Source organism: Photinus pyralis, unplaced genomic scaffold (genome assembly GCF_008802855.1).
Source record: "Photinus pyralis isolate 1611_PpyrPB1 unplaced genomic scaffold, Ppyr1.3 Ppyr1.4_LG2, whole genome shotgun sequence".
In the NCBI taxonomy this organism is placed as follows: Eukaryota; Metazoa; Arthropoda; class Insecta; order Coleoptera; family Lampyridae; genus Photinus; species Photinus pyralis.
The window spans coordinates 4,124,282-4,151,806 of record NW_022170403.1 but is presented as its reverse complement, the minus strand read 5'-3'; the positions used below and the strand labels follow the sequence as shown (position 1 = coordinate 4,151,806).

General features: G+C 35.1%; 1 protein-coding gene across 1 annotated transcript in view; it reads left to right on the top strand.

Annotated features, from left to right (window-relative positions):
- Positions 1 to 27,525, top strand: part of LOC116164181 (neurogenic locus Notch protein-like) — a 205,905-nt gene that overhangs the window by 157,119 nt on the left and 21,261 nt on the right. Inside the window, exons 6-8 of the mRNA XM_031478322.1 lie at positions 14,130 to 14,486; positions 19,982 to 20,137; positions 24,052 to 24,234. Coding sequence (XP_031334182.1) covers positions 14,130 to 14,486; positions 19,982 to 20,137; positions 24,052 to 24,234 — 696 coding nt within the window. The remainder of the gene's footprint in view (positions 1 to 14,129; positions 14,487 to 19,981; positions 20,138 to 24,051; positions 24,235 to 27,525) is intronic.

Below are 27,525 nucleotides of genomic sequence, written 5' to 3'. Positions count from 1 at the left end.
CATGTGCGTAGAAAAATTGCGTATGACACAGAGTGCGGCAATTTTACGAACCTGTACTAGGCAAATTACAACCAAATTACGTTCCATACTATTTCTACGACCTCCGTGAATTTCGAAATGAAAATAAGGCAAAACTCAAACGACGTCTTCCAAACTTTCATTATCTATTCTAATTTTTTTCATTACGCACGGGTGTAACGCATATCGTGCGTTATGACCTAATTTTAAAGGAGATCGAACAAAAAAAATTCAAAGGAATTAATATGTAAAACGTATAAACAAAATATAGAAAACGAATTCAATGTGACTTTATATAGAACACCCTGTATATATTTACATCAAATTACAGGTTATTTAATTCACTACAAAAGTTCTTAATGTATCACACCCAAAATACTTCAAATAAGCCAAGATTTTTCCATTAATTTAATAGCGATCTAGTTATCCATAAAAATTATCTTGTTTGTGTATTGTCTATATGGCATAACTTTGAAGTTTATTGCATAAAGAAAATATGCCTTTTACGCGCTCTGTAATTGAAGAAACATTTTGAAGAGGTAAGGGATCTATGGTAACTTATTTTTATATGTGTTACTTATTTCCCTGTTCTTGTTTTGTTAACAACCTATACTATAATAAGTCCTAGTTCCAGTTATTATTAACGATCCTCGAGATCGTTTATAATTTTGTATTGCTCTCCGTCTGTCTGCCCGTGTGCACAATAACTTTGTGTAGAATCGTCCGATCGCTTTGAAAATTGATACATATATATATTCTTCAGGGTATAAGAAAGGCCGCTATAGATTTTCGCCTACGTAGACCAATAGGTCAAAAAGTTACAGCTCAAAAACGGCCCAAACCTCCAAAAAAGGTTTTCTTTTATAACTCTTGTTACAAAGAACATATGAATGTCCGGTTTTCGGTGTGCGCATGCGCATTATAACTTTTGTATTTGCGCAATCTCAATTTTTTACTTGTTAAGATATTTAAATTAAATTTCTCATGTTGTACGCACCTCGAATAAAAGTAAAACTAATGCCGATTAAAAAAAATTGTTTTACAAGCTGATCTGGTGGGACAGAATCATCCCATTAAAGTGTATTGTAAAAATGATGTATGTGTGAAGATCTCGAGGATCGTTCGGTATTCAGTTGTATCGGATTTTTTTAAATAGTTACTATTTTTATCATTTTCATGGATAACTAGACCCAAATGAAAATAAGTAAAAGAGCTTGCCGAGGATCTTGCGTATTTGAAGTATTTTGTGTATGTTGCAGTGAGAATTTTTTTAGAGAATTTAATAAGCTGTCATATGGTATAATAATATACAGCGTGTACCATACAAAAAAGTCACATGTTTGCAATTATCTGAAAAACGCGATGTTGTGTTGTTTTTTTAATTACATATTTGTATTTGGTAGAAGAAATACACAGTGGTGATAATTTAACCGTTTTTCTAACTCTACAACTAAGAAAGTAAATTGTATAAAATGAATGAAAAAAATGAAGGAGAAGAAAAAACGGCAATATAATTGCGATAGAACGTGTGTCAAGTGCAATCATATATCACAAATTGTAATAAAACCTTACCTTCAATGAAAAATTGCAGTTTTTATAATTCTTCATTACAGCTACATTATTTACAGTAAAAATGAACAAACATATCTAATTATTTTCCATTATAAAAACGTATCCTTAGAAAATATATTGCGTGGTATATACAGTAGTATAATTAATAACAACGATAAATCTAGGTAAGTTTTTACAACATAGGTATCTACATGAATAGTAACATTAATTATTTACTAATTTACTTCGTTCTTTTTTATGAAAACCAGGTTATTCCATTCGGTTTTTCGTTTTCTAACATATCCGGTTGCACTTGCCGAATATTTAAATACATTCACTAATCATTTTATTGAAGCAATTAAGAAGAAATCTTTCGCACAGCTACTGTTTTATTAATTTATGTTCCCCGCGATAAATGTCAATTGAATTTTTTTTTGTAGAATGTTTGCTTTCAGTTTTTGAAATCTAATTGTCGTGTCTTAATTGATTTAATTCTATAGTCACAGAAAGAGAAAGTTATAATTAGAAATGTGTATTTATACAGTTCCTTAAATTAATTAAATGCGGTTATAATAAGCGAAATTTTGATCTTATTTTTGTATCATGGGAAGAGAAAAAATCTAATGAGGTACTTTTTTAATTGCGAAGCGTTTCATACTGGAGCAATAAAATATGTTTTCAATGTTTGTACACGAAAACTTTGTTGTGAACTCCTTTCACGTGATTTCTGCTGATGTAACTGATTTTAACAATTGTTCCTAATTATCGTATGAACAATTGCGCTTATATAACGCAATTTTATAATAGGGTGTATGCGAAAAGGTTAAAAGCCACATATAATTTCTTCGCTAATGATATTTATTATGGTAGGCAGGTTTAGGTTTAGCAAGAACGAATTTTATGCAAATTGTTTTTTCAAGATTCCAGTTCATTCCTATGAGATCACGTATCGTAGTTTCGTGGCGGTATTCATTCCGAATTATGACCTAGGTCATTAGCCAATACGTATTATTTGTGCGCGACCTATCCATAGAGGCCGATACGCTTTGCTGTTTACGTATTTTACATAGTTACTTAATCCAAATTTTGAGTACCGCGATAATAGCATATTTGGTTTCGCTCCATTAATCCAGTGCGTTGTTGTTGCTTAGTAAAATGGAATTCTTCATAATTAGCAGGGAGTTATTAAACTTGACATCGATAGCTCAATACATATCGTGCGTTTTTTTAGTTTTGCCCATAGGGTTTTACATTAATTCATTAAATAACTGAAATTGCGCACGCTGTAGATACGATAACTAACTATAAAAAATACAATCACATACAGTTTCAATAAAAAATTTCAAATAGAAACCGAGAACAGAAATATGTATTAATAAACCGTTGCAACGAAACATCGAAGGATCATCAGTATTATCACCACTTTTTTACGACCATTTATTTCAATCATACAAAATATACAGGGTGTTACATGACCACATGTAAAAAATATTGGGCGATAGTGGGGATCAAGACAAGCACTTTTTCCAAATAAATCGAGGGTACAACGTTTTTCGTTTGGGAGGCACCCCCAAAGTGGTGAAATTTGGATTTATTCTTTAATTTTGTTCTCATCAACAATAAGAGTTACAAAGATGAGTGGCACGTCTTTGAATAGGTTTTCGGGTAAGCCCTATCCGATTTTTAAAATTTTTTTTTCAAAATTCGTACCGCGAAAGGGCGCACCCCTACTTGGGGGTGCAGAAAAAAATTCTGATTTCGACGTAGTTTGGTGTCTGGGGGTTTTTGAACATGAAAATCACGAATCTGGAATTAGTTTTTGAAAGTTTGAAAAAAAAAGTACCACTGCAATTCTTGGCCGGACAACGAAAATGGAGAGAATTTCACGAAATTTGTTCTGCACATACAAACTGTCCCCCGCCTACTAATGAGTGATTTAATTTCGCATGTAGTTAATTGAAAATGTCGCAAATAACAAAAAAATAACGATTTAAGTGGATATTACGATACTTGCAATAATGCTTATTGATTGTAATGGAACTCTACTTACAAAGCATTTTTCTTGAAAATGTGTAAACTCAAAGGATTTGGGTGTTAGATATGATTTTTTTTATTTGGAGAACTGTATTAAATTAAATTTTTTTACCAAACAACCAACACAAACAAGGTCGCTCATTAGTTACGTCACCAGGAAATCCCTGTACATGACGTTGCACCACATACAAGGTCACTCCTTAGTTACATCACGGGAAATTCCCTTCACCATGGGGTTGGAAAAGCTTTCAGAGGCTTCCTCTTCATCCCGAATGGGTACATCTGATGCACATTTAATAAATACGTGATGGATTTTGATTAAACTCTTATCTTAAATGATGTTTTGAGACCACGTGTATTTTAATCCAAACATGTCAAAATAGTTGTTTATGCAATGTTAATGGACCAAGATCCATTTTTTGGTAACTGCATGTGTTGATCCAGAAACGCAATTAAATATTATGATCGAAGTGTTAAAATAAATACCCAGGAAAATAAGTTGGGATAATATTGAGGATCCTCCGACATTCGGTTGCATCGGTTTATTTATAAACCTGTTTCACATCAGTTATCACGTGCGTTGTTTTGTGTGGGTTATATGAAAATATTTGGAACCAATAGAAATGTCCAGATAATAGTAATTGCCGTTTTAAACAATCCTGCCATCTTTTGTTATCTACGGATACCTAACCATGCCATAACAATATTTGAATGTATAAAATGCAATATTGCAAATAATAATATTTAATATAAATATAACAAGCAATACATCAAAATTTAGGAAATTTTAACGGGGCTTCAATATGGTATAGGGTGGCCCATATAAAAAAGTGTAGTTTAAGCTCGTGGAAAAAAACCAAACACTCTGTATAAAACTGTCGTGTCGCGACGGATCCTGCATACAAAAGTGCTCTATGGAAGATAAAATCAATTATCTTTAATTTATGTGAGGAACGCCCCCTAGCGGTCAAACCATTAGAGATAGCTGAATTGTGTTTGCTCCAGTATTTTTTTCTTTAAATTGAGTTGCATACACATAGGCCCATTTTTGTATCTCACGAAGTAAAGGGTATTTCCATTAGAAAGTGTCAAATTCGGACCACCCACCGTGTACAAGGATACATATTATCCAGCAAAATTTTGGTCACACCAATTTCGTTGTGGTTGAGAATCCATACAAAAGGATCCAAAATCTTGTAAGCCAGGAGGTATGACCACAGGAAGCAAGAAAGAGAATTGAATAGATGGTGTTGACAGATCAAAGAATGAAAGTTTCACTTATTGTAACGGAAATGCACATATCAGAGGCAACAATTTTGAAGATTTTGCACGAAGCGTTGGGGATGAACAAAGTGTCCACAAGTCAAATTTGGGTTCCTCACACCAGAACACAAACTTGTCAGGCATAAATTTTCCAGAAAAATTTGAATGATTAGCACAATATATTTTTTCAATAATTGTTACTTTTGGTGTGCCGCGGCTTTATGAGCAACCCTGTATAAGTGAAATTATTACTGCCTAGTAGCATTGAATAAAAACACTATTTTTATTCAATGCTAGTAGACATGAAGAACCTCGAAACTTTTAATTAAAACATATTTCGTTATCTTGTATATTTTGATAATCGACCGTTTCCAGACTTATCAGCTAAAAACGTTGCAAATGAGATTCAACAAATTCCAGAATGTTTGCCAATAGGGCACTCGAGAATAACAGTATTCGATAATAACCAATACATTTTAACATGAGATTACGATTAACAAGATGCAACAGAACCGTTACGTATACTTGATCCATCGGAACTTGATCGATTAAATAATTTTTTTTGTAGAAGATGAGTAATGACTTAGCTACCAAATAACTGGGTTATTTTGAATCTAATTTATGTAAGAAATTTTTTTCCTGCAACGCCTTAGATTGGCGACTGTGTTTCTTAAGACCGCTAAAGCACTAACAATTTTTGAATGAACGTTTACGAAATTATTATAATTAAGAGTTTCGCAAGCTTATTGAAATTCTTGGGATAATTTTGACCGTTTTATGTAAATGTGAATTTTTTTCCAGATTACGTACAATTTTTATAATCTAATTTGATTACGCCAAAGTATGTGGGAGAAGTACTGAAATGTGCACCTCTCTTTCACTTACATAATATTCATAGATTTTCAATTAAGACTAAATTATCGTAATAGTTTGGCCTTGTTAAGAGTGGTCTGGCTAATGCCACATCCGATAGTTAACATAAAAGTCAAGTTTGCATGACGGCCTACTTAGAGAATTAAAGATAATCGTAGCAGATAGGAATGTAGCTACAACTCATGTCAATAACTTAAGAATGTTAAATTTGCCGTTCTGTATCGCGGGAACCACCTGGGGATAGCACGCCATTAACGTATAACTTGAATCAAAACCAGTCATCATTTCGTGTATGCCGTTTCCATTTGTCTATCGCGTTTCCCTTTACGATGCGATTGCCAAAGGTACCTACGACGTCCACCCATCCTTGACAATTAGAACAAAACGCAACCTCACGCACAATTTATTGTTCTTTATCGCAAATATCCCGTACATATTTTCGATTAATCGCGTAACTGCAATACTTTGGCGGAAACCGAACAAAACCGCAGTTAAGAAGTATCTCAAAGCTGGAAGTGATAAGGAAGCAGGCGATACAGCGCAACTGGCGTGGGTTGAAGATAGCAAGCGTGAGAAAGACGACTCCTCCAGATTGAAGTCTTTTTATATTGAGCAATACAATGGTCTTCTTCAAAAACCATTATGAGAATTTGTCCGGCAACAACAAAAACGCGAACCCGCCGATTGTATCTTTGTTTATACAGGCTTTTATGAAACGGAACCAACCGCATGATAAAAAGATTAGTATTACCGATCGTGCCAATCGTCACTGGCTCTTTTTTTTTGTGGCGACGCGTCTCCAAAACTTTGGCCATGTGTCAGTTCAATTAATAAGAAGCGATTACCAGAAAGCAACCTCTGTTTTACTTTACAACAAAATAACGTATCTATCAATTAATCTGTAGCATCGACAAGCGCGTGTGGGGGGGGGGGGAGTCTTAGGGGGCCACAGCTGTTTTTCACGAATTTCGCTTCTTAAAAAAGTAAGGGTTCTTCACAGGTCGTGGATGCAGATTTGTAAAATTAAAATGTTATAATTTAGTTAATTTGTGTTTCTTTAATCTTGGCGTGATGCTATCACGAAAAAGAAGGAAGCGGGGGACTAAAATTGTGCAGTTGTGCCACTGAAATTAATGTCAATCCACTGAATCCTTGACATCAATAGTTTTGCCACCTTAATGACAAATAAATACACAAAAATCAAAATATTGAAGTATATTGGAACTTAAATCAAGCAATTCGATTTCGTCCTTCCTCTACAACCTTCAAACATATTATAGATCTACATATTGAAAATACTCAGTTTCCAAAATTTTACGAAACGATGCGTGGCCACGTCTTCTAGTAGCAGCAATCTCCTTAAATGACCCAAAATGTACACGAAAACAGAATATCGGTTTCTTGTTTACACAGCAATTGAAAATCTCGAATTCATACATTTCACTCCGTTAGGAGACTCTCATTATTTAATATTGAACTTAAAAATGAAAAATACTCCTGGCCGAGTCCCTATACGAGGCTTATTTCCAATAAAATAATATTGCCTGTACAATATTATAAAGATACAAAATAATTAAATCGTTGGGGAATATTTCTATTTTTTACGGTTCACAGCTCAAAGTTTCAATAATAAAACTCCTTGAAGGACACGATATGCATTGGATATAAAAATATACTTTAATATTGTAGCGAAGATTCTAGAAATCCCGATAGACATCGAGACCATAAAAGATTAGTCATGGGCGATAATACACGAAAGCGGATATAAACCATTATTTCAGGTCAGTCGAGTTAGTCCCGCTGTTTAAGAAATAAAAAAAACATATATGTTAGTTGATTGTGCTAGTAGTGTGCTGGTGTGTGCTACTAAAATTAGCAAATGTGCTACATCCCAACTATTTTTTTTTAAATTTTTTATGTGCGGGGCCAACTCGACGCTCAGCCCCGCCTAAAATAAAAAAATTGAACCCGTGACAAGCAAATTTTGCTGTGCTAGTAGTGTGCTGGTGTATACTACTAAAATTAGCAAATGTGCTACATCCCAACTATTTTTTTTTAATTTTTTATTTGCGGGGCCAACTCGACGCTCAGCCCCGCCTAAAATAGAAAAATTGAACCCGTGATAATTAAATTTTGTTGTGCTAGTAGTGTGCTGGTGTGTGCTACTAAAATTAGCAAATGTGCTACATCCCAACTATTTTTTTTTTAATTTTTTGTGTGCGGGGCCAACTCGACGCTCAGCCCCGCCTAAAATAAAAAAATTGAACCCGTGACAAGCAAATTTTGTTGTGCTAGTAGTGTGCTGGTGTGTACTACTAAAATTAGCAAATGTGCTACATCCCAACTATTTTTTTTTTAATTTTTTATTTGCGGGGCCAATTCGACGCTCAGCCCCGCCTAAAATAGAAAAATTGAACCCGTGATAATTAAATTTTGTTGTGCTAGTAGTGTGCTGGTGTGTGCTACTAAAATTAAAAAATGTGCTACATCCCAATAGTGTTTTTTTATTTTTTTTATTTGCGGGGCCAACTCGACGCTCAGCCCCGCCTAAAATAGAAAAATTGAACCCGTTGTAACCAAATTTCGTTGTGCTAGTAGTGTGCTGGTGTGTGCTACTAAAATTAGAAAATGTGCTACATTCCAATTTTTTTTTTTAGTTTACGGGGCCAGCTCGACGCTAAACCTAGCCTAAAATTGAAAAGTTGCACCTGTGATACTTGAATTTTGTTGTGCTAGCAGTGTCCTACATCCAAAAAGTGTTACTTCAAATTATTTATTAGCGCGAGCCAACTCGACGCTCAGCCCCGTTTGAAATAGAAAATTTTTGTCTGTAATAAAAATTTTTTGTTGTGTAGTAGTGTGCTGGTTTGTATTACAACAGATTTAGTGCTCAATTTGTGCTGAAATACAAGCATTTGTGCTACATATTGTAAAGAGTTATTATAAACCTGGTAGAAAGTCTGCGGGTAGCCGCATGACATAAGCGCATTTTTGGTGTGTAGATCAGTGACGTAAAATCTCGAGTTCAGTTATTAGCGAGAACAATATAAATATCCGGTGGGCACATAACTTTTAAGCACGAAGCTAACGCAAAAAAACCGGAAGTCTCTATCTATTGTAGTTTTCGAGATGTGTGTCGGCTGGTGATCTCTGAGATCTCGAAAACTACAATAGATAGAGACTTCCGGTTTTTTGCGTTAGCTTTGTGCTTAAAAGTTATGTGCCCGCCGGCTATTTATATTGTTCTCACTAATAACTGAACTCGAGAATTTAGGCCCTTTTGTTCCAAAAATGCGCAGAACAATATAAATATCCGGCGGGCACATAACTTTTAAGCACAAAGCTAACGCAAAAAACCGGAAGTCTCTATCTATTGTAGTTTTCAAGATCTCAAAGAACGCCAGCCGGACAAAGTGAGGCTATAAGCAGATAAGCTGCACTTTTGTTCCAAAAATGCGCTAAAAAATATGGAGATGCTAGCTTTACAATAGCACCTCTAAGTTGACCAATCAGGTTGAAACTTAAAATTGTTATGTATTTAAAATAGATTATTGCTGCAATTTTATAACACAGCAAAATTATGTTATTAGTACACATAACTAAATATTATTTGCACGCGGAAGTTAACTGTTAACGAATTAGAATTTGTCATCTTTCCTATTTCCAATTGACTAAATTTGCCAGATTACTTACGTATTCACTGTATAAAAAGTTAGATAACATGTACTAATATAATCAAACTAATAATAATTTGTATAGTTTATCACGGGTTCAATTTTTCTATTTTCTATTTTCGGCGGGGATGGGCGTCGAGTTGGCCCCGCAAATAAAAAATTTTAAAAAAAATAGTTGGGATGTAGCACATTTGCTAATTTTAGTAGCACACACCAGCACACTACTAGCACAAAAAAATTTAATTATCACGGGTTCAATTTTTCTATTTTGGGCGGGGCTGAGCGTCGAGTTGGCCCCGCAAATAAAAAATTAAAAAAAAATAGTTGGGATGTAGCACATTTGCTAATTTTAGTAGTACACACCAGCACACTACTAGCACAACAAAATTTGCTTGTCACGGGTTCAATTTTTTTATTTTAGGCGGGGCTGAGCGTCGAGTTGGCCCCGCACACAAAAAATTTAAAAAAAAATAGTTGGGTAGTAGCACATTTGCTAATTTTAGTAGCACACACCAGCACACTACTAGCACAACAAAATTTAATTATCACGGGTTCAATTTTTCTATTTTAGGCGGGGCTGAGCGTCGAGTTGGCCCCGCAAATAAAAAATTAAAAAAAAATAGTTGGGATGTAGCACATTTGCTAATTTTAGTAGTATACACCAGCACACTACTAGCACAGCAAAATTTGCTTGTCACGGATTCAATTTTTTAATTTTAGGCGGGGCTGAGCGTCGAGTGGCCCCGCACATAAAAAATTAAAAAAAAAATAGTTGGGATGTAGCACATTTGCTAATTTTAGTAGCACACACCAGCACACTACTAGCACAATCAACTAACATATATGTTTTTTTTATTTCTTAAACAGCGGGGCTAACTCGACTGACCTCATTATTTCCTTAAAATGTGACATGTTGGTTCGAGAAAAAGGGGCGTTTGCTATATAAACAAATAAAAATGTGTTTCAGGGATTTCCAACTTCGATGCGAAATGCATTATTAATACTAATAATGTGAGTAATAAATAATAATTACTGTTATACCTTATACATTAATCCATGTTAAAACTGTTATAAATTTATTGTTTGTTAATTGTAAATAAACAAATCACGTAAATTAAATTTACGTTACAATATTGAATTGAGTGGAGAAGAATGAAAATTTTCTTGTTGAAGTTGAACTGGACCTGGTAGCGGAATGACGCCTTTTGGGTTTACAAACTTTATACGTAATGCACGGTGTTGCGCAATCCAATGAACGAGTTGATTGGAAAAGAATTTTGCACACCTAAGCAATTCAATCGCAGTCCTTTAGATGCGTAATCTTTTGACCAAAATAGTCCTTATTTAGTGACTAATCATAACTGTTTTTTTGGATTGCCACGGTAGCTTTATTTTCGATTTGTGAACCTTGCCCAATATTGTGAAACTCCGCACGACTTGAAATCCAACGAATTTAATTTTTATTTAGGCATATGTCAAAGTATCATGTATCATATTACTTACATCTTCTGCCACAACGGTCACGTAATCCTAAAATACGTATCCCAATTTTCTTGCCACCCCATGAAAAATCTTCTGAACACCCCGTAGAACCACGATTCGCGTGCTGGAATTTAATTTTTTCAAAAACTGCCCTCGCAAATCAAAAAAAAAACGTAGCTTGTCGCTCGACGGCTAATCGAATAAATGCCCTTTCTTCTTGGTGCATCCCTACTTGCTTTATAATTTATTCTTTCCCGCCCCAAAATGGCGTTTTATTAATTAAATCGGCCATCTTTAATCATTAGTTCATTTTATTCGTTTAAATCCGCCAATTACACGTATATACCACTATGCAGCTCTGACAAACACTAACTTTCGGGGTATATAAGGATCTAAAATAGTTATGCACACGGACAAACAGACAACCATACAAAAGTGTAAATCTGAAAATCCAAAAAAAATTTCTAAGTTGCACCAAAAAAATAGATTTCGATTTGTAAAAATTTAGTTTGCAATGGGCCACTTTCGACAATTGGTGCGGGTTATAGAATGTCACCATTACCTTCTCTCTAGATAATAAGTCCCGATGAAAACTACAGCTATTTATTAGCATATCCTACTTTTTCAAAAGTCGCCAATAACTGGCGCTATACTACAACACGTAAACAACGGAAATACCTCCACAAAATCACGTACGCAATCGGTAAACTTCTTTACAGTACTAGGTAATAATGTATCGTTCTCACCGTAACAAAGTTCCTCGAAATTTATAAAAACAAAATGTGCACATTTTGTTCTTCAGCTAACTAACATTATCCTCCACTTTGAGTTTGACCCTGGCGTTTCATTTTTTATAGGGGGGAAAGCTTCTCATGAATGTCAGCCATTGATGTTCATGTATTCACTTAATCATCGCCCGCACCCTTTGCCTGACCAGATATTACAATAAACTTTACTAGCTTACGTAAATCTGATTTTTCTCCCAACTTGAAAGAAATGATATTTCCACATAGTCCTCTTATTGCCAGAATTTGCATTTTTATTTGAAAATGTTTGCACTTGAATTTCCTGAAGACAGTCAAGGTGGCAGCCAATCAAGAGGGCCTATTTTAGAAATTTCAGAATTTAACAATTTCTTCAGTCATGGGTGGGATGATTTCTATGATGCTGCTGGCATATCCACTTTGAAATTGTAGAGCGATCCATTCAGTGAGGAAGTCTTTGGCTCTTGAGGTCCCCTGAAGAGTGTGTAAGCATTTTTTCAATTGTTTGCGCGATTGACTTGAAAGCATCATCGAAAGATCCAAGAGTATAAACTGCAAAAGCGGTGCAGTCATCTACTGGTATTTCTTTTTTTCTGCTAAGTTGGCCGTGCTCCTAGCTTCTTTAATGGACGAATCCAGTGCTAGAGTATCGATTGAAGTCGAGTCCCAGACTAGACTCTTTTTCTTCCACGGAATCAAGGTTACTCCGTCAGGTTTCTTTGTCGTTCTCTCGGAGTAATCTCGCAAGTTCAGAAATAGAGGCGAAACAGGCAGTATTAAGTGACCGCATTATTGAATTATTGAGGGCCGAATATCGACTGTATCTTCCTGCACTTATTGGGCAGAACAGACCATACATACTCGAAAAGTCTACTTCAAATCCGCACTTACTCGTGTGGAGTTTACATAGGAAGTTCAATCGTTACGCGGAAATCTTTTGCATTCACATGACGTTCATTCCCATCGGCAGGTTTGATTGTAAATTGTCTATTTTCATATAGGGTTCCCCAAGGGACCTTAAAAGTTTGTATAAATGGGCACCGGCGATGCTGGTTTTTGAGCTCGTGTCAACACAGGTCGATCCATAAAATTAGATTGGTAACATAGGTTGCTCTTGTTCCGCACCGGAAGAAAACAAGGATGAAAAATTCACCAGTCCGCATGGGCAAGGAAGATGGCGTTTGGCCGCTAGGTGGGGCAGTTGCTCCGAATCATTCGTCGAGGAACTTGTGGTCCTACTTGGCGCATGAGTTTCTGGGGATAATTCAAACGGCCCTGGACCATTGGCCACGTTACGGCAGTCCGCTTTTGTATGGCAATATTCACATTTTGACTGGTTTGTCGGTAGGTGTCGCTTTCCGAGTGGGGGTGGCGGAAGATTCAGGTTTGAGGAGAAAATGTTCTTTGATGGAAGATATCACAACAGAACAACTGAAAAAAAAACAAAATGCAGCTTGCAGTTTATTAGTTGGCCATGATGTTACAAACTTTCAAATATTCTACATCAGACTTAGATTAGATTTCAAAATATTTCAGCTTAAAAGATTGCAAATCTCAAAAATCTTGGGGCTAAAAGTTTAATATTAAGAGGTCTATTCTATCAGATATCATCGTTAACAAACGATATCGTCATGGTAACGATTTGATCTTGAATGCCAGCTTTATTCTGTATCACTGTTAGTGTTTGTTTACAATGAACGTATACGTAAATATTTCATAAACCGTAACTCGTACATATTCGCATCGTTTCCGTAAATTTACTTCGCTTTTTACAATAAACCAAAGATCATACTACATAGTAGTCGACATTTTTAAGTATTATCATTGAATAAAAACACTATAAGAAGCCTAACCCCGTGGAAATAAAGCGCGACAGAGCTTGAACTGAGAATATAATGGGAACACTGTCAATAGAGTCGATTCTTGAACTGAGAAGAATGAGAATTTGCTTTCCTCCTATTTACCGCAAAGAGAGTGTTTTTATTCAATGGTATTATGTATTTCTTATGTATACGTTTATTGTAAACAAGCACTAAGTGTAAATCTGTGTTACATTATGGTTCAGTGGTAGAGCGTTGGACTATAAATCTGGAGGTCGGGTGTTCGAACCTGGGTTGAGGTGAATTTTTCATCTGTGGCAGAGATGGGAATTACCTTAGACCAGTTTCGAGCATTCTGCCGGCTACTCCGAATTAGGTTTTCCTGCAGTTCCCTAATTCGTAAGGTAAATACCGGAGTAGTATAGAACAACTTAAGACCTTCTGCAGAGGCACCTTTAAAAAGCATTATGCGGGTCACTCTGTAATTGGGCGCAAGGCTGTTGAGGGCCCACAGAACAAGAGAGGGATAATAATAAATAAATAAATACATATCTAAAATCCATGGTTTTCAAAACTCCTAGTTAAATTGTGGATGTATCCATTTTGTTTTTCTTTCGATTATTAAAAACTAACGTTACATTTCGTTACAGGTTTCCGAGGCCAAAACTGCGAGGAAAACGTCGACGACTGTCCCGGCAATCAGTGTCAAAACGGTGCGACGTGCCTGGACAGAATCAACAGCTATCAGTGCCAGTGCCCATCAACTTACACGGGACGTTACTGTGAACACGACGTCGACGAGTGCTCGCTAAGGCCGTCGGTGTGCCAAAACGGTGCTACGTGTACGAATAGTGTGGGAGGTTTTTCGTGTATATGCGTTAACGGATGGACGGGACCCGATTGTTCTGTAAATATTGACGATTGTGCGGGCGCCGCATGTTTTAATGGGGCTACCTGCATCGATAGAGTTGGAAGCTTTTACTGCCGTTGTACTCCTGGAAAGACTGGTAAGTAAAGTTACCTTTCCCCGGGCGTGTGAAATTGAATGTATGATACCGTGACCTGCAGGTTTCCAACTACATGCATACGACTACACCTCTATCTGTTCCTGGTTTATAAATATCCTCGCAACAATACTACGAGTATGTTTTATTGACGTATGACATACACAACATTTATTCGATTACCGATTTATTGTTACATCAATGCGCGCCATTATGAAACACACTCGCTTCTTTGTCACGCCGCCTCTATACAGTGGAACCGAATTTCCGTTCGTGTGCTTTAAAATTAATCAAAAACAGTGTGAGCATAAGGTGCGGCCTCTCCAATTCTTTTAAATGCAAGTAGTAACCGTGGAAAGAGGAATTGAGAAACCAATAGTAATTATTAGTTCATTGCATCTGAAAGGACTAAACACGATTTAGAAGTTTACATGAGTTTATTGATATAAGTATTCCCTAAGTATTTGCTTAAAATTACAGTAATTTACAAAAGAGTAAATTACTTGCATTAAGTTGGTAATCAATAATTATAAATAAGTGTATTTAATCTGCGTTCAGTCGTGGTCACCTTTATGCCCATTTCTGTGCTTCGCATGTTTATAATAACTTGTAATTAAATCAATCTATACAGTAACCGAAAAAAGTACCTACAGACATTTTAGTGGGCCTAAAAGTGGGTCAATTGTGCAAATCTAAATATTGTCGCTCGAGGTAGGTAAGGGCGATCCAGAAAGTAACAGACGTTTTGAAAGAAAAAATTAAGTAAGTGTAAGAAACAACTTTTATTATACAGGGTGGTAATTTGAAAACTTACTACCCCCCATGTCTTAGTACCTAAATAAACCAGATATTTAAAAAAAATCAAAATCCGTTTCGGTATTTCGGAGGGGGAATCACAATGACATAGTTGGCGACCCCCCCCCCCCCCCTGCGCCCCAGCCACCCCAACTTTTAAATCTTAAATAGTGACATTCTTGAATTATTCTCTGTCTTAGTTCGTCTATGTTCGCCGGTTGCGTTTCAAATGCGACAGATTTCAAATGTATCATATTAGTTTATTTTTTGATTTGCACGATAATTACTAACCTAAATGTAATGCTATTTGGTATGGTTGGAAAGCATTTTTTCAGAGCTTTCCAACGACGTATCATACATGGGGGGTCACTGTTTAAGATTTAAAAGTTGAGGTGGCTGGGGCGCAGGGGGTTGGAGGGCGTGCGTCGCCAACTATGTCATTGTGATTCCCCCTCCGAATTACCGAAATGGATTTTGATTTTTTAAAATATCTCGTTTATTTACTAAGACATGAGGGGTGGTAAGTTTTCAAATTGCCACCCTGTATACATTTGGAAGCTACACTCTTAGGCTATTTTTCAACATAATCGCCATTCATATTGAGGCACTTATCATAGCTTAGTGTTTTGATTTCAACTTTGTATACATCCGCCGCCTGAGACTGGACCTGGTTATCGCCGGCTTGAAGTTCGGCATCACTGTCCATGTGCTGTGTTCAGGGCGAGGTCTTCATCGGAAGCGGTGGAAGTCGCTTGGCGCTAGATCCGAGCTGTATGGAGGGTGATCCTTTCTCCCATCCAAAATCATCCAAGAGCTGTTCAGTACGGTTGACTGTGTACGGGCGGACGTTGTCGTCGGAGTACAAAACTTCCACCTCTTCCCAGCGTTGAAGACCTCGCAGCAGATCGATAGAGACGCCGAACTTTATGTCAGCGTTACCCAGTGCAGGTTAAAATCTCAGGCGGCGGATTGATAAAAGTTGGATTCAAAACACTTGTGCCAGGCTGTGATAAGTGCCTCAATTTGAATGGCGCTTGTGTTGATAAATAGTCTAAGAGTGTAGCTCCCAAATGTATATAATAAGAGATTTTCTTTCCAAGTTTAAAATTTTTTATTTCAAAACGTCTGCTACTTTCTGGACAACCATCGTATATCTAAAAAATTAAATTAAAACCATTATTCTGCAAAGCGGTAACGGATTACATTTTTTTCCACCTAATGGGCAAATGGACCAAGACTTGATTTCTTCTTTTATAGACATATAAAAAATTATAAATTATATATTATTTATTTATGTATTTATTATCCTTCTCTTGTTCTGGGCCCTCAGCAGGTTTGCGATCAATTATAGAGTGACCCGCATAATGCTTAAGAAGGTCTTAAGTTGTTCTATATACTACTCCGATATTTACCTTACGAATTAGGGAAACTGCAGGAGAACCTAATTCGGAGTAGCCGGCAGAATACTCGAAACTGATCTAAGGAAATTCCCATCTCTGTCACCGATGAAAAATTCTTACCTCAGCCCAGATTCGAACACCCGACCTCCGGCTTTATAGTCCAACGCTCGGCCATTGAATTACAAAGTCGGTCGGTTTATACAGGCTGTTTCCCGCAGACCGTTACCTAAAAGTATTCAGAGTTCCAATAATTTAAATCTGAAAATTTTCTTGCCAACATATGTGTTTCATGATCTATCGAAAGAAAACATTATCATGGATAGCAACTTTCTTATTAAATAGAACAGTCTGTGTCTTACTGCATTTTCTAAATCTACATGAAAATCTTCGTCGTTTGATACCACATTTCCATATACCTAGCATCAAAGTTTTTCAAGTAATTCAGGTTTTTTTTTAAATTTTTGGCTTTTGACTGCTTTTCTTTAGGGCCCTGTACCTATGACTCCGTTGACTTGAATTTCAAGAAATCTTCCACTTGACTTGACGCTACTTGACAATGATTTAAATTTTGATCGCCATTCTACAGGGTGTTTTAAAACTAATGGTCAATTTTAATAACTTCAAACATTGCTTCAAACCTTAAATAGTTGATTTTTTCAAATGAAACCTGCTGTATTTTTTTGCACTTTTAAATGTAGAAAAAGATTCTACATCGCTCAATTATTACATTCCCTATACCTACCTATCTGTTACGCTTTCAGATTTATTTAACATTTTTTAAAATTGTGACCGTTATGCGTAATTCTCTTAGGGGGCCTTGAAATGAACATGAAAAGGGGATGATTGTTTTGAAAACATTTGAAATCCATTCAGTTTTTCTAAAAAAAAGTGTGAGAACTCTGAAGAATTTAAACAATATGAAAAATCCAAAGAGAAGAAATAATTGCAGATTTTGAGGAAACGCAAGAGAGCAATGCTAATGTTTTAAGCTATTTATATAAATTTGATAAAGTCAAAAAGTTTGAGGAATTTTCAGAAATGTGGAGAATTTGAACAATTTGAAAATTCGAATGCCAATTTCCATTACGGTTGCTGGTCGGTCAGTAATCTATCGCAGTTAAGTAGTGTGTTTTAATGTAGAAATTGTAGACATTTTAAATTCCCACAAAAAAGTCGCGATAGCATCGATTTACAGGGCGAGAAAATATTATTGAATAAGTTGAAGGATGACAGAAAAATGTACCTATATAGGTTAAGGAGCTAATTAACCATAAGCCGTTCAAAATAGACATACGCCATCACGGACCCTTAAGTTGTCCACTGAATATGTTCTTGAAGAATTTGAAAAGGTCGAAAAATATTAATCTGAGGAATATGAAGATCTTAAGGAATCGGAAAAATTCAAGGCGAAGGATTTGAGGAACATAAGAAAAAATCAAAGAATTAGACAGACGAATGCAAAGAATATTAAGATTGAAAATTGAATCACTGGCACAATTTAATTTGCCCCACAGCTGACATCTTTTATAAGACACCTGGCTCGTTGGCTGAGGTCCTTGCTGATCGATGGACCAGACCTCTATCTATAGTAATGGGTTGGCTACGTGCTAGAATAAGCATAGCTATAATCAGAGCCACCATCATGTGTATCCGTGGTATCCGCCACAAATGGAAACGTACGCCTATGAAAATGGAGCCGCCCTCCCCAATTTCCCATAATAATCCACATTTATATTTACATTTATTTTTTTAAGTTATTTTTATATTGTCACATTTAAAAAATATATTGGGATGCAAATGAAAAAAAGAAAAAAATTTAGAGTACGAAAAATTTTATTACTTTCACAAACCTGAATTTCAATTTGAAGAACTCGTAATTTGAAAGATGTGAAGATTCTGAAGAAGCCAAAACAATTGAAGAGCCCCTTAATTGAGAGAATCCAAAGATATGGAATGTGGAAAATCCTATGGACCCTAAGAATTTGATGAATGTGATACCTCGAAAAAATTCGAAAGAACTGAAGAACCTAAAGATACAGATCAGAAGATTAGAAAGGATTCGAAGTAAAAAATCTTCAGGGTATAAAGATTGGGGAGTGATTTCGAAAAATCTAAAGAATCCGAAGAAACTTAAGAAAATAAAAGAATGAAAGATGAGAAGAATTGAGTAGTCGAAAAATTCGAAACATCGCAAGAAAACTCTATAATAAGAACAACCTGAGGAATCGGAAGAATTTGTATATTTTAAAGAACTCGAAAATCTGCAGAAACTGAAACTGAAGCCAACGAATTTCAAGAATCACAATGAATCCAGAGCAGTTCAAAGACTTTTTTTTGGTCAAAATTCCATCAAATATCGACGTTTTAAACTCTTAGGCAACTTTTAAAGAATAAAATATTGTTCCGTCATGCGTACGTACGTTGGGAATTTTCCCAAGTAACGCCCCGACAGATTTTGTAAAATTTTAGATATGTACATTAGGCATACGGAAACGAAAAATAACGGGTCGGATTTAAAGAAAAATAAAACCTGGAGCGCCGAACGGCATCGGTCCTTTTTTTTCAAAATAGCAGCAAGATTTTTATTAAACTATACGAAATACTTTCTTTTTCTATGTAGGTATAACCTGGGTTTGAGTAATCGTTATGAGAAAAGATTTATACCTTCTCCATATATTCTTTAATATTATCAAAATTTAACATTTACAACATGTTTCGACATAACCATGTCATCATCAGGTAACTGAAATCGTAAAGTAAAATCAAGCAATAAAATATCACAAAATACTTACAAGAACTAGTTATCACAAATAGGTTAAATTTAACTAAGACAATCAAATTTCAAAAGTTATAATCTCGGTTATAATAGGTCAACAGATCCGGTGTACGAGGCAGAAGGCTTCGTCGGAATGGTAACGTGAAACGGTGTCACTAAAAACAAACACTAATATAAAGTAAAGCACAAACTGACCAAAACTTACAAAAGTAAAGGAAAAAAATGAGCCGGTTTGGAGCTGGGTTTGAGCTAGGAAACTGTTCTGTAAAGAATTTGGCACCTAGTTTTATTTAGTTACAGTACTGTTCAGAAGAGCAATTTTTGTGAACTGTATGATTACATATCTAAGGGTCCTATGGGGTATGTAGCAAAAGTCCGAACTCGATACATGACCTAGGTAATGAAATATATCGACGTATGGACTCGTGTTTATGACACGTACCGCAATTTAACGACATAAAGACATGATCGTGTGATTGGTGTGTTTGGTAAAATTCGTGTAGATATTTACTCATATTTATTTCTAGGTTTATTATGTCACTTGGACGATGCCTGTACAAGCAATCCATGCCACTTGGACGCTATTTGTGATACAAGCCCTATTAATGGTTCCTATACATGCAGTTGTGCTTCCGGTTACAAAGGGGTCGATTGCTCAGAAGATATTGACGAATGCGAACAAGGTAAGTGCGCCTTATCATCTTCGTCCATTTTAAGTATTCCTCTATAATCAAATTGCATGTCAATATTATTGCAAATTTCTATTCTTCCTAGTTTTTCATACTTTCCTCATTTATTTTTAAACACATTCGACCACGTGCAGTGATTCAGGAGTAATTATGTAAACAAGTTTGTCATAAAGCTGTAGCCAATATTGAATGAAGATGCACAAATACCCCTTTCTTTTACTGCACGTTTCAACAATGACATCCTCTGTAAATTAAAATAAGTAAATAAAAATGGTAGCCAACATTGAAAACTCTCAATGATTAAAAGTATAACATTTATGCCGATTTTAAGTAAATTCTATTTTTTCCAAAAAAAAACATTAAGCGTATTATTTATTTTTATGCACGACCCAAGAATGTTTTTTTCCGAACAGACAAAACTGGTAGTGCAAATGTAACACAATAACACATGTTTATATGACCATTGCAACCTATATCCATGTTATATACTACATCAGGGATCTGGAAGAACAACAATTCAGAAAAACAATCAGAGTGTTCCTTGGTGCCAAAGCATTCTATAGCATCGATGAGTACTTGAACTACAAGTTTGATGGCTCCGAATAATAAAGTGGCAATTGTGCTTCCCTATACTGTGACGTGTGGAAATATTTTCTGTATAAACCCCACCAATAAATATTATTATTATTATTATTATTATGGGTAGACACATATTTGGCACGAATTTTTTTGTTTAAGTATAGATTAACTGTACACTAGTATACTATTGGTACTTTGTCCTGTAATTGGACGATAAGCCTGTAGGGCAATAAATAAATAAATAAATAAAAAGCACTATAGATTTCTTAGTTTATCATCACATTGGCGTTTATCAGTTTTTCATTTGAGTATTTATTCATTATAGCAAACCGGTGATATTCCCATGTTCTCTAACTGTAATTTGATTGTACGCGAGTGCGTATATATTTTATTATACTTCAACTGAAATTGAAATCTGATAATTACTGCTTTTATGGGAACTTTAAAATAGTATAAATGGAATTTTTATTTTTCTTATAATTTATACCGCATAAAAGATGTTTAAATTCCATATAACCGTCATTTCTATATTGAATGTATTATAAATTAATGGCAGTTTATCTCTCAGGCCCCTGGTGTATTAACCTTTTAATTCCATCGGAAATATGGTCAAGATATCATTATGAATATAGTTTTTAATTCTGAGTGATGATACATCCTACTGTTCCTAATGAAAAAATCGTATGAAATATGGCGTTGTCCGTGTAAGAAAAGGTCGAGAGTCAAGGAGCGCGTTACATGGGAGAATTTATAACTACATTATTAGGAAATGTTTGAAAAAGAAAACCATTTTTAAACTAAACATAATCTGCTGAAGCATTTTCTAAATAAGTACTTTCGCCCACGGTCGGCTATTGTAAAGACCTCGTACATTTTCTGTCCAGTTTAACTAAAATGGGCAATTCTCATGTCCTGTACAATTACGCTAATTAATTATTAATTCTCTACATTAATAATGTTTTCCTAATATATCAAAAACTTGTTCCCGACTCTGCGACTCGATATAACGTGGATTTTTCAGTAAAGTTACGCTCGGTTTTAGTTCATCAACCACGACCGCAACTATGCATATTAATGTCATTAATTTAACTACTGGAAAGTCAACTTTGCTAGATTATTTTCAAAGAGTTCGATATCCTTTATAAACTCAGATAGATTTGCCCATGTTAAAGCAGGTGCTCGAAATTTCGATTTATAAGATAAGTATACTAACCTTCTTGTAAATATGTCGAAAATCACTTTAATAAAGATGTAGTGTTTTAGTTTTCTTCCGGCTTTCTATATGAATCTTAATTTGTTTTTTCTTCAGATATCTATATCCTCTTGAATGAACATTTGCGGTTGTATAACTGTACTTTTTTTAAGTTGATATCAATGCGAGTCCTTTGGTTTCATTTGTGGTTATATTCATAACATAACCTCCTTGGGTTGTTATTTTTTTTAAATCAAACTGAAATCTTAGACCGATCTGCGATTGTGTGTGGTTAGTGGAAATTATAATGGAATAGTGTAGGTGTTTGGTTAGCGTAGGTTTGATTGTATACATTAGAACTTCGTGCTAAAAATATACAGGGTGAACCATTAGAGCGTGGGTGGAAAATTGTGGGTGTAGTAACGCACATATTTAAATTTCATTGTCGGGGCATGATAAAGGACTCTTAAGGCTACAAATATTTTCAACGAAATTGCAATTGTTATACACGGTGATTTATATCAGAGTTGTATTTTTTAAATAGAACCCCTTGTACATTATTACTTATTTCAATTCCTTGGTCAAATTTAGTGTGACCCCCACCTCCCACGAAATTCTTGATTCGGGCGTTCTTTGACGTTTACAGCAAAATGAGGTGGAACAACATCGTGCTGAAATCAAATTCCATCTACGATATGCACTGGATCGTTTTGAAGAAGAGCAAAAACTTGAGTACCTATATACTTAACAAGTAATTATGCAAACATAAATGACGAGAGCGTATTTTTCTCCTAATAATATTAATGTTAGGACCGGGAAAAAATGCCGGTAGGCACGAGATCCTTACCCCATTCTCTTTCAAATGAGCCGCCTTTCGTCGAAGTCTATACAGATCATTGAAAAATATAAAAAAGTGTCTACATATGATATTTTATTTAAATGCTGTCATAAATAAGAAAGTTGGCATTGCGCATGCGTAAAATCAAATTCTAAAACGCTGTTAGTTTTATTTTTATTCTAAGTGCCCAAGTGCCTATGTAGGTATTAAATTTCATTTAAATGCTTTCACAAATGAGGAAGTTGGCATTGCGCATGCGCAAAACTGATGTTACCTACTTCATTTTATTTTGTTTTAATATTTTCTAATATGGCTTTTCATGGCTTACTGTTCAAATTGATTTATTTAAGCTCACGCGTTGGTTTAAATGCAAAATTCATTATTTTATCTTTCAAACAAGCTATGAAAAACATGAAAGAGTTTTTGTTTTGTTTTGCTTTATAATTTGAATTGTTGTTTATAATTTTTAACAGCCTACTAATTAGTCAGAGGCTTTGAAAATCGAAAAACTATGAATTGTGAGAAATTGTTAAATTACAAAAAATAAGTGAAACGTAAATATCGGCATGCTTATATCGTTTCAATTGACAATTATCTATTTGATTTTCCCGGGGGAAATTTAATAACAATTGTCAATTTCAAAATGACCCTATTTTCTTAGTTAAAGGAGATATCAAAAAATGTTTTTGTATTACAAAGGTTTGTTTATAATTTTTGTTGAATAATCTGCCGTTCTTAAAATAAGTATACGGGGTTAGTAAAAAAAGTTATCGACCTGACCTCATTTTTTGAATGGAACATCCTGCGTACTGTAATCTAAAAAGAGAGCACATTCAATTCTTTTTTCAAAAATACCGGAGAAGGAATTCAAAAAAGATTTATGTGATTCAAAGAAATTCACAGATTGAAAAATATTGATTTAAAAAATGAAAAAAATGATTTAAATTCGAAAAATTTTTCATTTCTTAAAATGTTATTGCTTCTCTGTCCACTCCCCTATTCTGTAATATCAATAATTTAGTTCCAAACAATGCTGTATTCGATCATTGTTTGTTAATCAGGGCCCACAAAAAATTTGAAAAAATGCTCTAGTTGTCAGTAGGCATACAAAAATAAAATCAATCGAATGTGATGGTATTACTCTTCGGAAGAAAACAAATAATTATACATAATTACTTTTTTATCGTAATTGTTTAGTATATTGTTATTGTCTATATATTTTTTCTTGTTATCAATAGTAGTAGTAGTAGCAGCAGAGTATACTATTGGTTATTTATTTCGATTTGTTGTTATTTTCAGGATCGCCTTGTGAGCACGATGGTACCTGCGTCAATACACCTGGTAGTTTTGCATGCAATTGCACACGAGGTTTTACCGGGCCACGCTGCGAGACAAACGTAAATGAATGCGAATCTCATCCTTGCCACAATGACGGGTCTTGCCTGGACGATCCCGGTACATTCAGATGCGTGTGCATGCCCGGTAAGTAAATTGGACACTAAAAAACAAAACATCATTACTATTTGTTTAATACTGTTCTGTAAGAAAGGGTTGGTTAATTATTTAATTACACAAATTGAACATGGGAGAAACCGTGATATGAACATCGCAATTAATGAGGAAGTTCGTACACTTGGCAAGCGATGTGGAAGATTGGTTAATTTACTTTAATTGATATAAATGTCCTGCCGCTTCGAGTTAATTACGACATACAACCAAATCGATTATCTCATACTCCCCTTTTAAACGTACATTTTGATTGCAGAAATTATAGTTTTAAAATAGGGTAATGTTTCGATATTTAAAGTACGAAGAATTAACGAAGTCATAAATTGTAGCAATACTTTTATGAGTTTATTGTCCCTTTAATTATAAATGCTGTTTTTTACAGATATTCTTTGAATGTTGTGTCCAATTAGTTATCTTCGTTTGCACCTGAAATACGTCGTAAATTGTTTGGTTATATACGATGTAACTTATCGTTGCTATAGCATCGTAAATGCATAATCAAATGTAGATAATAACAAAATATAAATTTAATATATATAATTCATTCAACTACATTTTCCTTTTGTGGAATTCGTTTCTTTGGAGTGATACGATAGTACGATTTTACATTGGGAAGTGTCCAAACAGAAATAACCTTCCTCAATAGTCAATTCAATTTTTATTCATAAAGCGATCGCAATACTTACATTTTAAGCACTGTTTTACCAAATCTGAGAACGGTTTGCTGATAGACCTAATTTTGAAAAGTTGTGGAAGTAATAGTTAGTTTGTGTTGATTTTTTAAACTGACTCGCAATAAGAACAAATTTTTGCCTAACTTTCGGGGCGTCTCAGTGTCCTGCGATTGTTACTTCAGAAGGAATGCGCGATCAAACAACACAAAAAGATTTGTGAATAAAGGTTTAGTTAACTTTGCTTATCAGTCATTTCACGTTAACATTCTCAAATTATTCTTTATATCGAGGATTTTTCAAATTTTATTTTTACTATTTTGCCTTTATTTTTGAGTGGGCGGGGTTTCAGCCAAGGCTGCTGTACCAACCCAACCCACTATACATTTACCGAGACATTTACAAATATCCCCCGGATTCGAACCAGGGACCATTAACACCACAGTCCAGCTTTAACTGAACTGCGCCACACAGGCCGGATATACCTATTCTCGAGAACGGTCTCTATCGTTTCCTTTTTGAGAATGGTTCGTCGCTACCCTTATTCTAGCTATATTTCCGGATTTCTTATGAGTATGATCCACATAATTAGCTGACTTAGTCAATGTTGGTAGTGAAAAACTCCGTCCTTGCAAAATCAAAAGTTTATATTTATTAAACTTGCGGAAAAAACGCCAGGGAGTTCCTCGGCAACCTAATAAACACTACTTACATTTCTATAAATGATTTTCTATCTATGTATGGAACTGACTCGACATAAATTGCGGTTAACATCTGGAGAAAGTGTAAAAGTTAACGTTTTACATCAGAATAAATAACCGGTAATAGAATCAAGTGTTCGCAATTTTTCACCAGTTTATTACCCGTCGAATGCAGGGCCCTTTACGCGGTTGTCCATTGTGAGTAGAAAACTGTCGATTGTTACACTGAAAACTTGGTCGAGTGTGAAATAAAAACGTTTCATAACGGAGATATGAAAATACAATAAATACCGAATTCGGAAGCTTTATTACGGTTTTTGAATTTCTTGGCCGTGTAGATTTGAAATCGGGGCGTTTCTAACCATGTTCGTAAAGTTTATAAGTCTCGATGGGAATGGGGCCAATTACAACGCGAAGAGTTCTGAGAAAACTAGTTCGCTATCGAGCGAAATTTTATGCATATATAAATAATTTAATTAACCTCACACTATTGTTTATACCTAATGTGTAATTAAAATTAGACTTTTACATACACGCTGATTGCCGAACGTTTCCATAAGCCTTATTGTGTAAATCGCTAATCTTTTATAATTATGTCATTTTTTTTTAAACGAGCGAGCGGAAGGTGTTTGGAAACGGCGTTTTCCTGAGGGAAGCGCATAATAATTAAGCAAAAGTTGTGTTCCCATAAATTATTTCAGCCGCTTCAGATTTGATCCATTTTTGACGAAATAATTTTTACGAACACGTACGTAGAAGAGCAGAAGTACAAGTATGAAGGTATGTGACCCGCCCAAGACTGTTAAAGTTGCAAGGGTCAATATGTGTGGATGTGGGCTAATGACAGCTTACCGTTTCAAGTTCTTTTATAAAGGATGAGTTACCGGTCTCTGATTCAGAGAACAGAAATGAACAATTATTGTAAGCAGGTGTGTCTCAGTTTTTTTTTTATATTCGGTAGGTCTATTGGGTTGGGAATATGTTAACTTTTTTTTATATCTGTAAATGCTTTTTTTGTGCTATTAAAAAAACCTATTATAACTACCAGTTTAATGTTAGTAAGTATATGTTCAAATAGAGTAGGTATGTCGCACTTTTATATAGTCGATGCATCCTCTCAGATGAATAAACAAGATAATTTCCGGATAGATAAAGAATAGCGCAACATTCTTTTTTAAATAATTTTATGATGCGATTTCCTAGACTTCCAATCGTTTATGGGCATCTGAAAGAATTTACTGCGATTTCTACAGTAATGCGTGTAGATACGCCGGATGTCTGGAATCATAGGAACATACTAATTTTATAGTGCAGATAATTGTGGCGACATCAACTTTGTGCGAGAAACTCGCCTAGGGGTTTATTCTCAGGAGATAGTCATTGGACTAGAAAGCAAAAACAATATAGCAAACATCGCTACAGCGTGGATGTTATGAGCACAACGTTATCTTAGGCATTAGGCAATCGAGGCCATACTTTCTATATCTACAGTATGTCCAAGATAAGAATGTATCGCATGGGAAAATCGGAAACCATAATAGATAATTGTCAATTACCTACATTAGAAAAAAGTTGCGTATTTTAGGACTTTTTAAAAATGAGGTATTCATTAAAATTCCGATCAGTTCCCAAGATATTCGAAAAAAAACGAAGTTAATCATATTCGTTTTTTTATCCCTGTTTGAAAAGATATCAAAAAACAAATAACACCTCCTTATAGGAACAGTTTAAGCTCTATAAGGGGGTGTCCGCAATTTTCAGTGCGACGTTTCGCCTTTGAGAAACCATCATCAACTTCATATTTTTATATGGAAATAGTTATTTGTACAACTAGTTTTGAAAGTGATACTTTTTTTCATGAATTTGCAGTTTGATTAATGAGGGCGGTACAC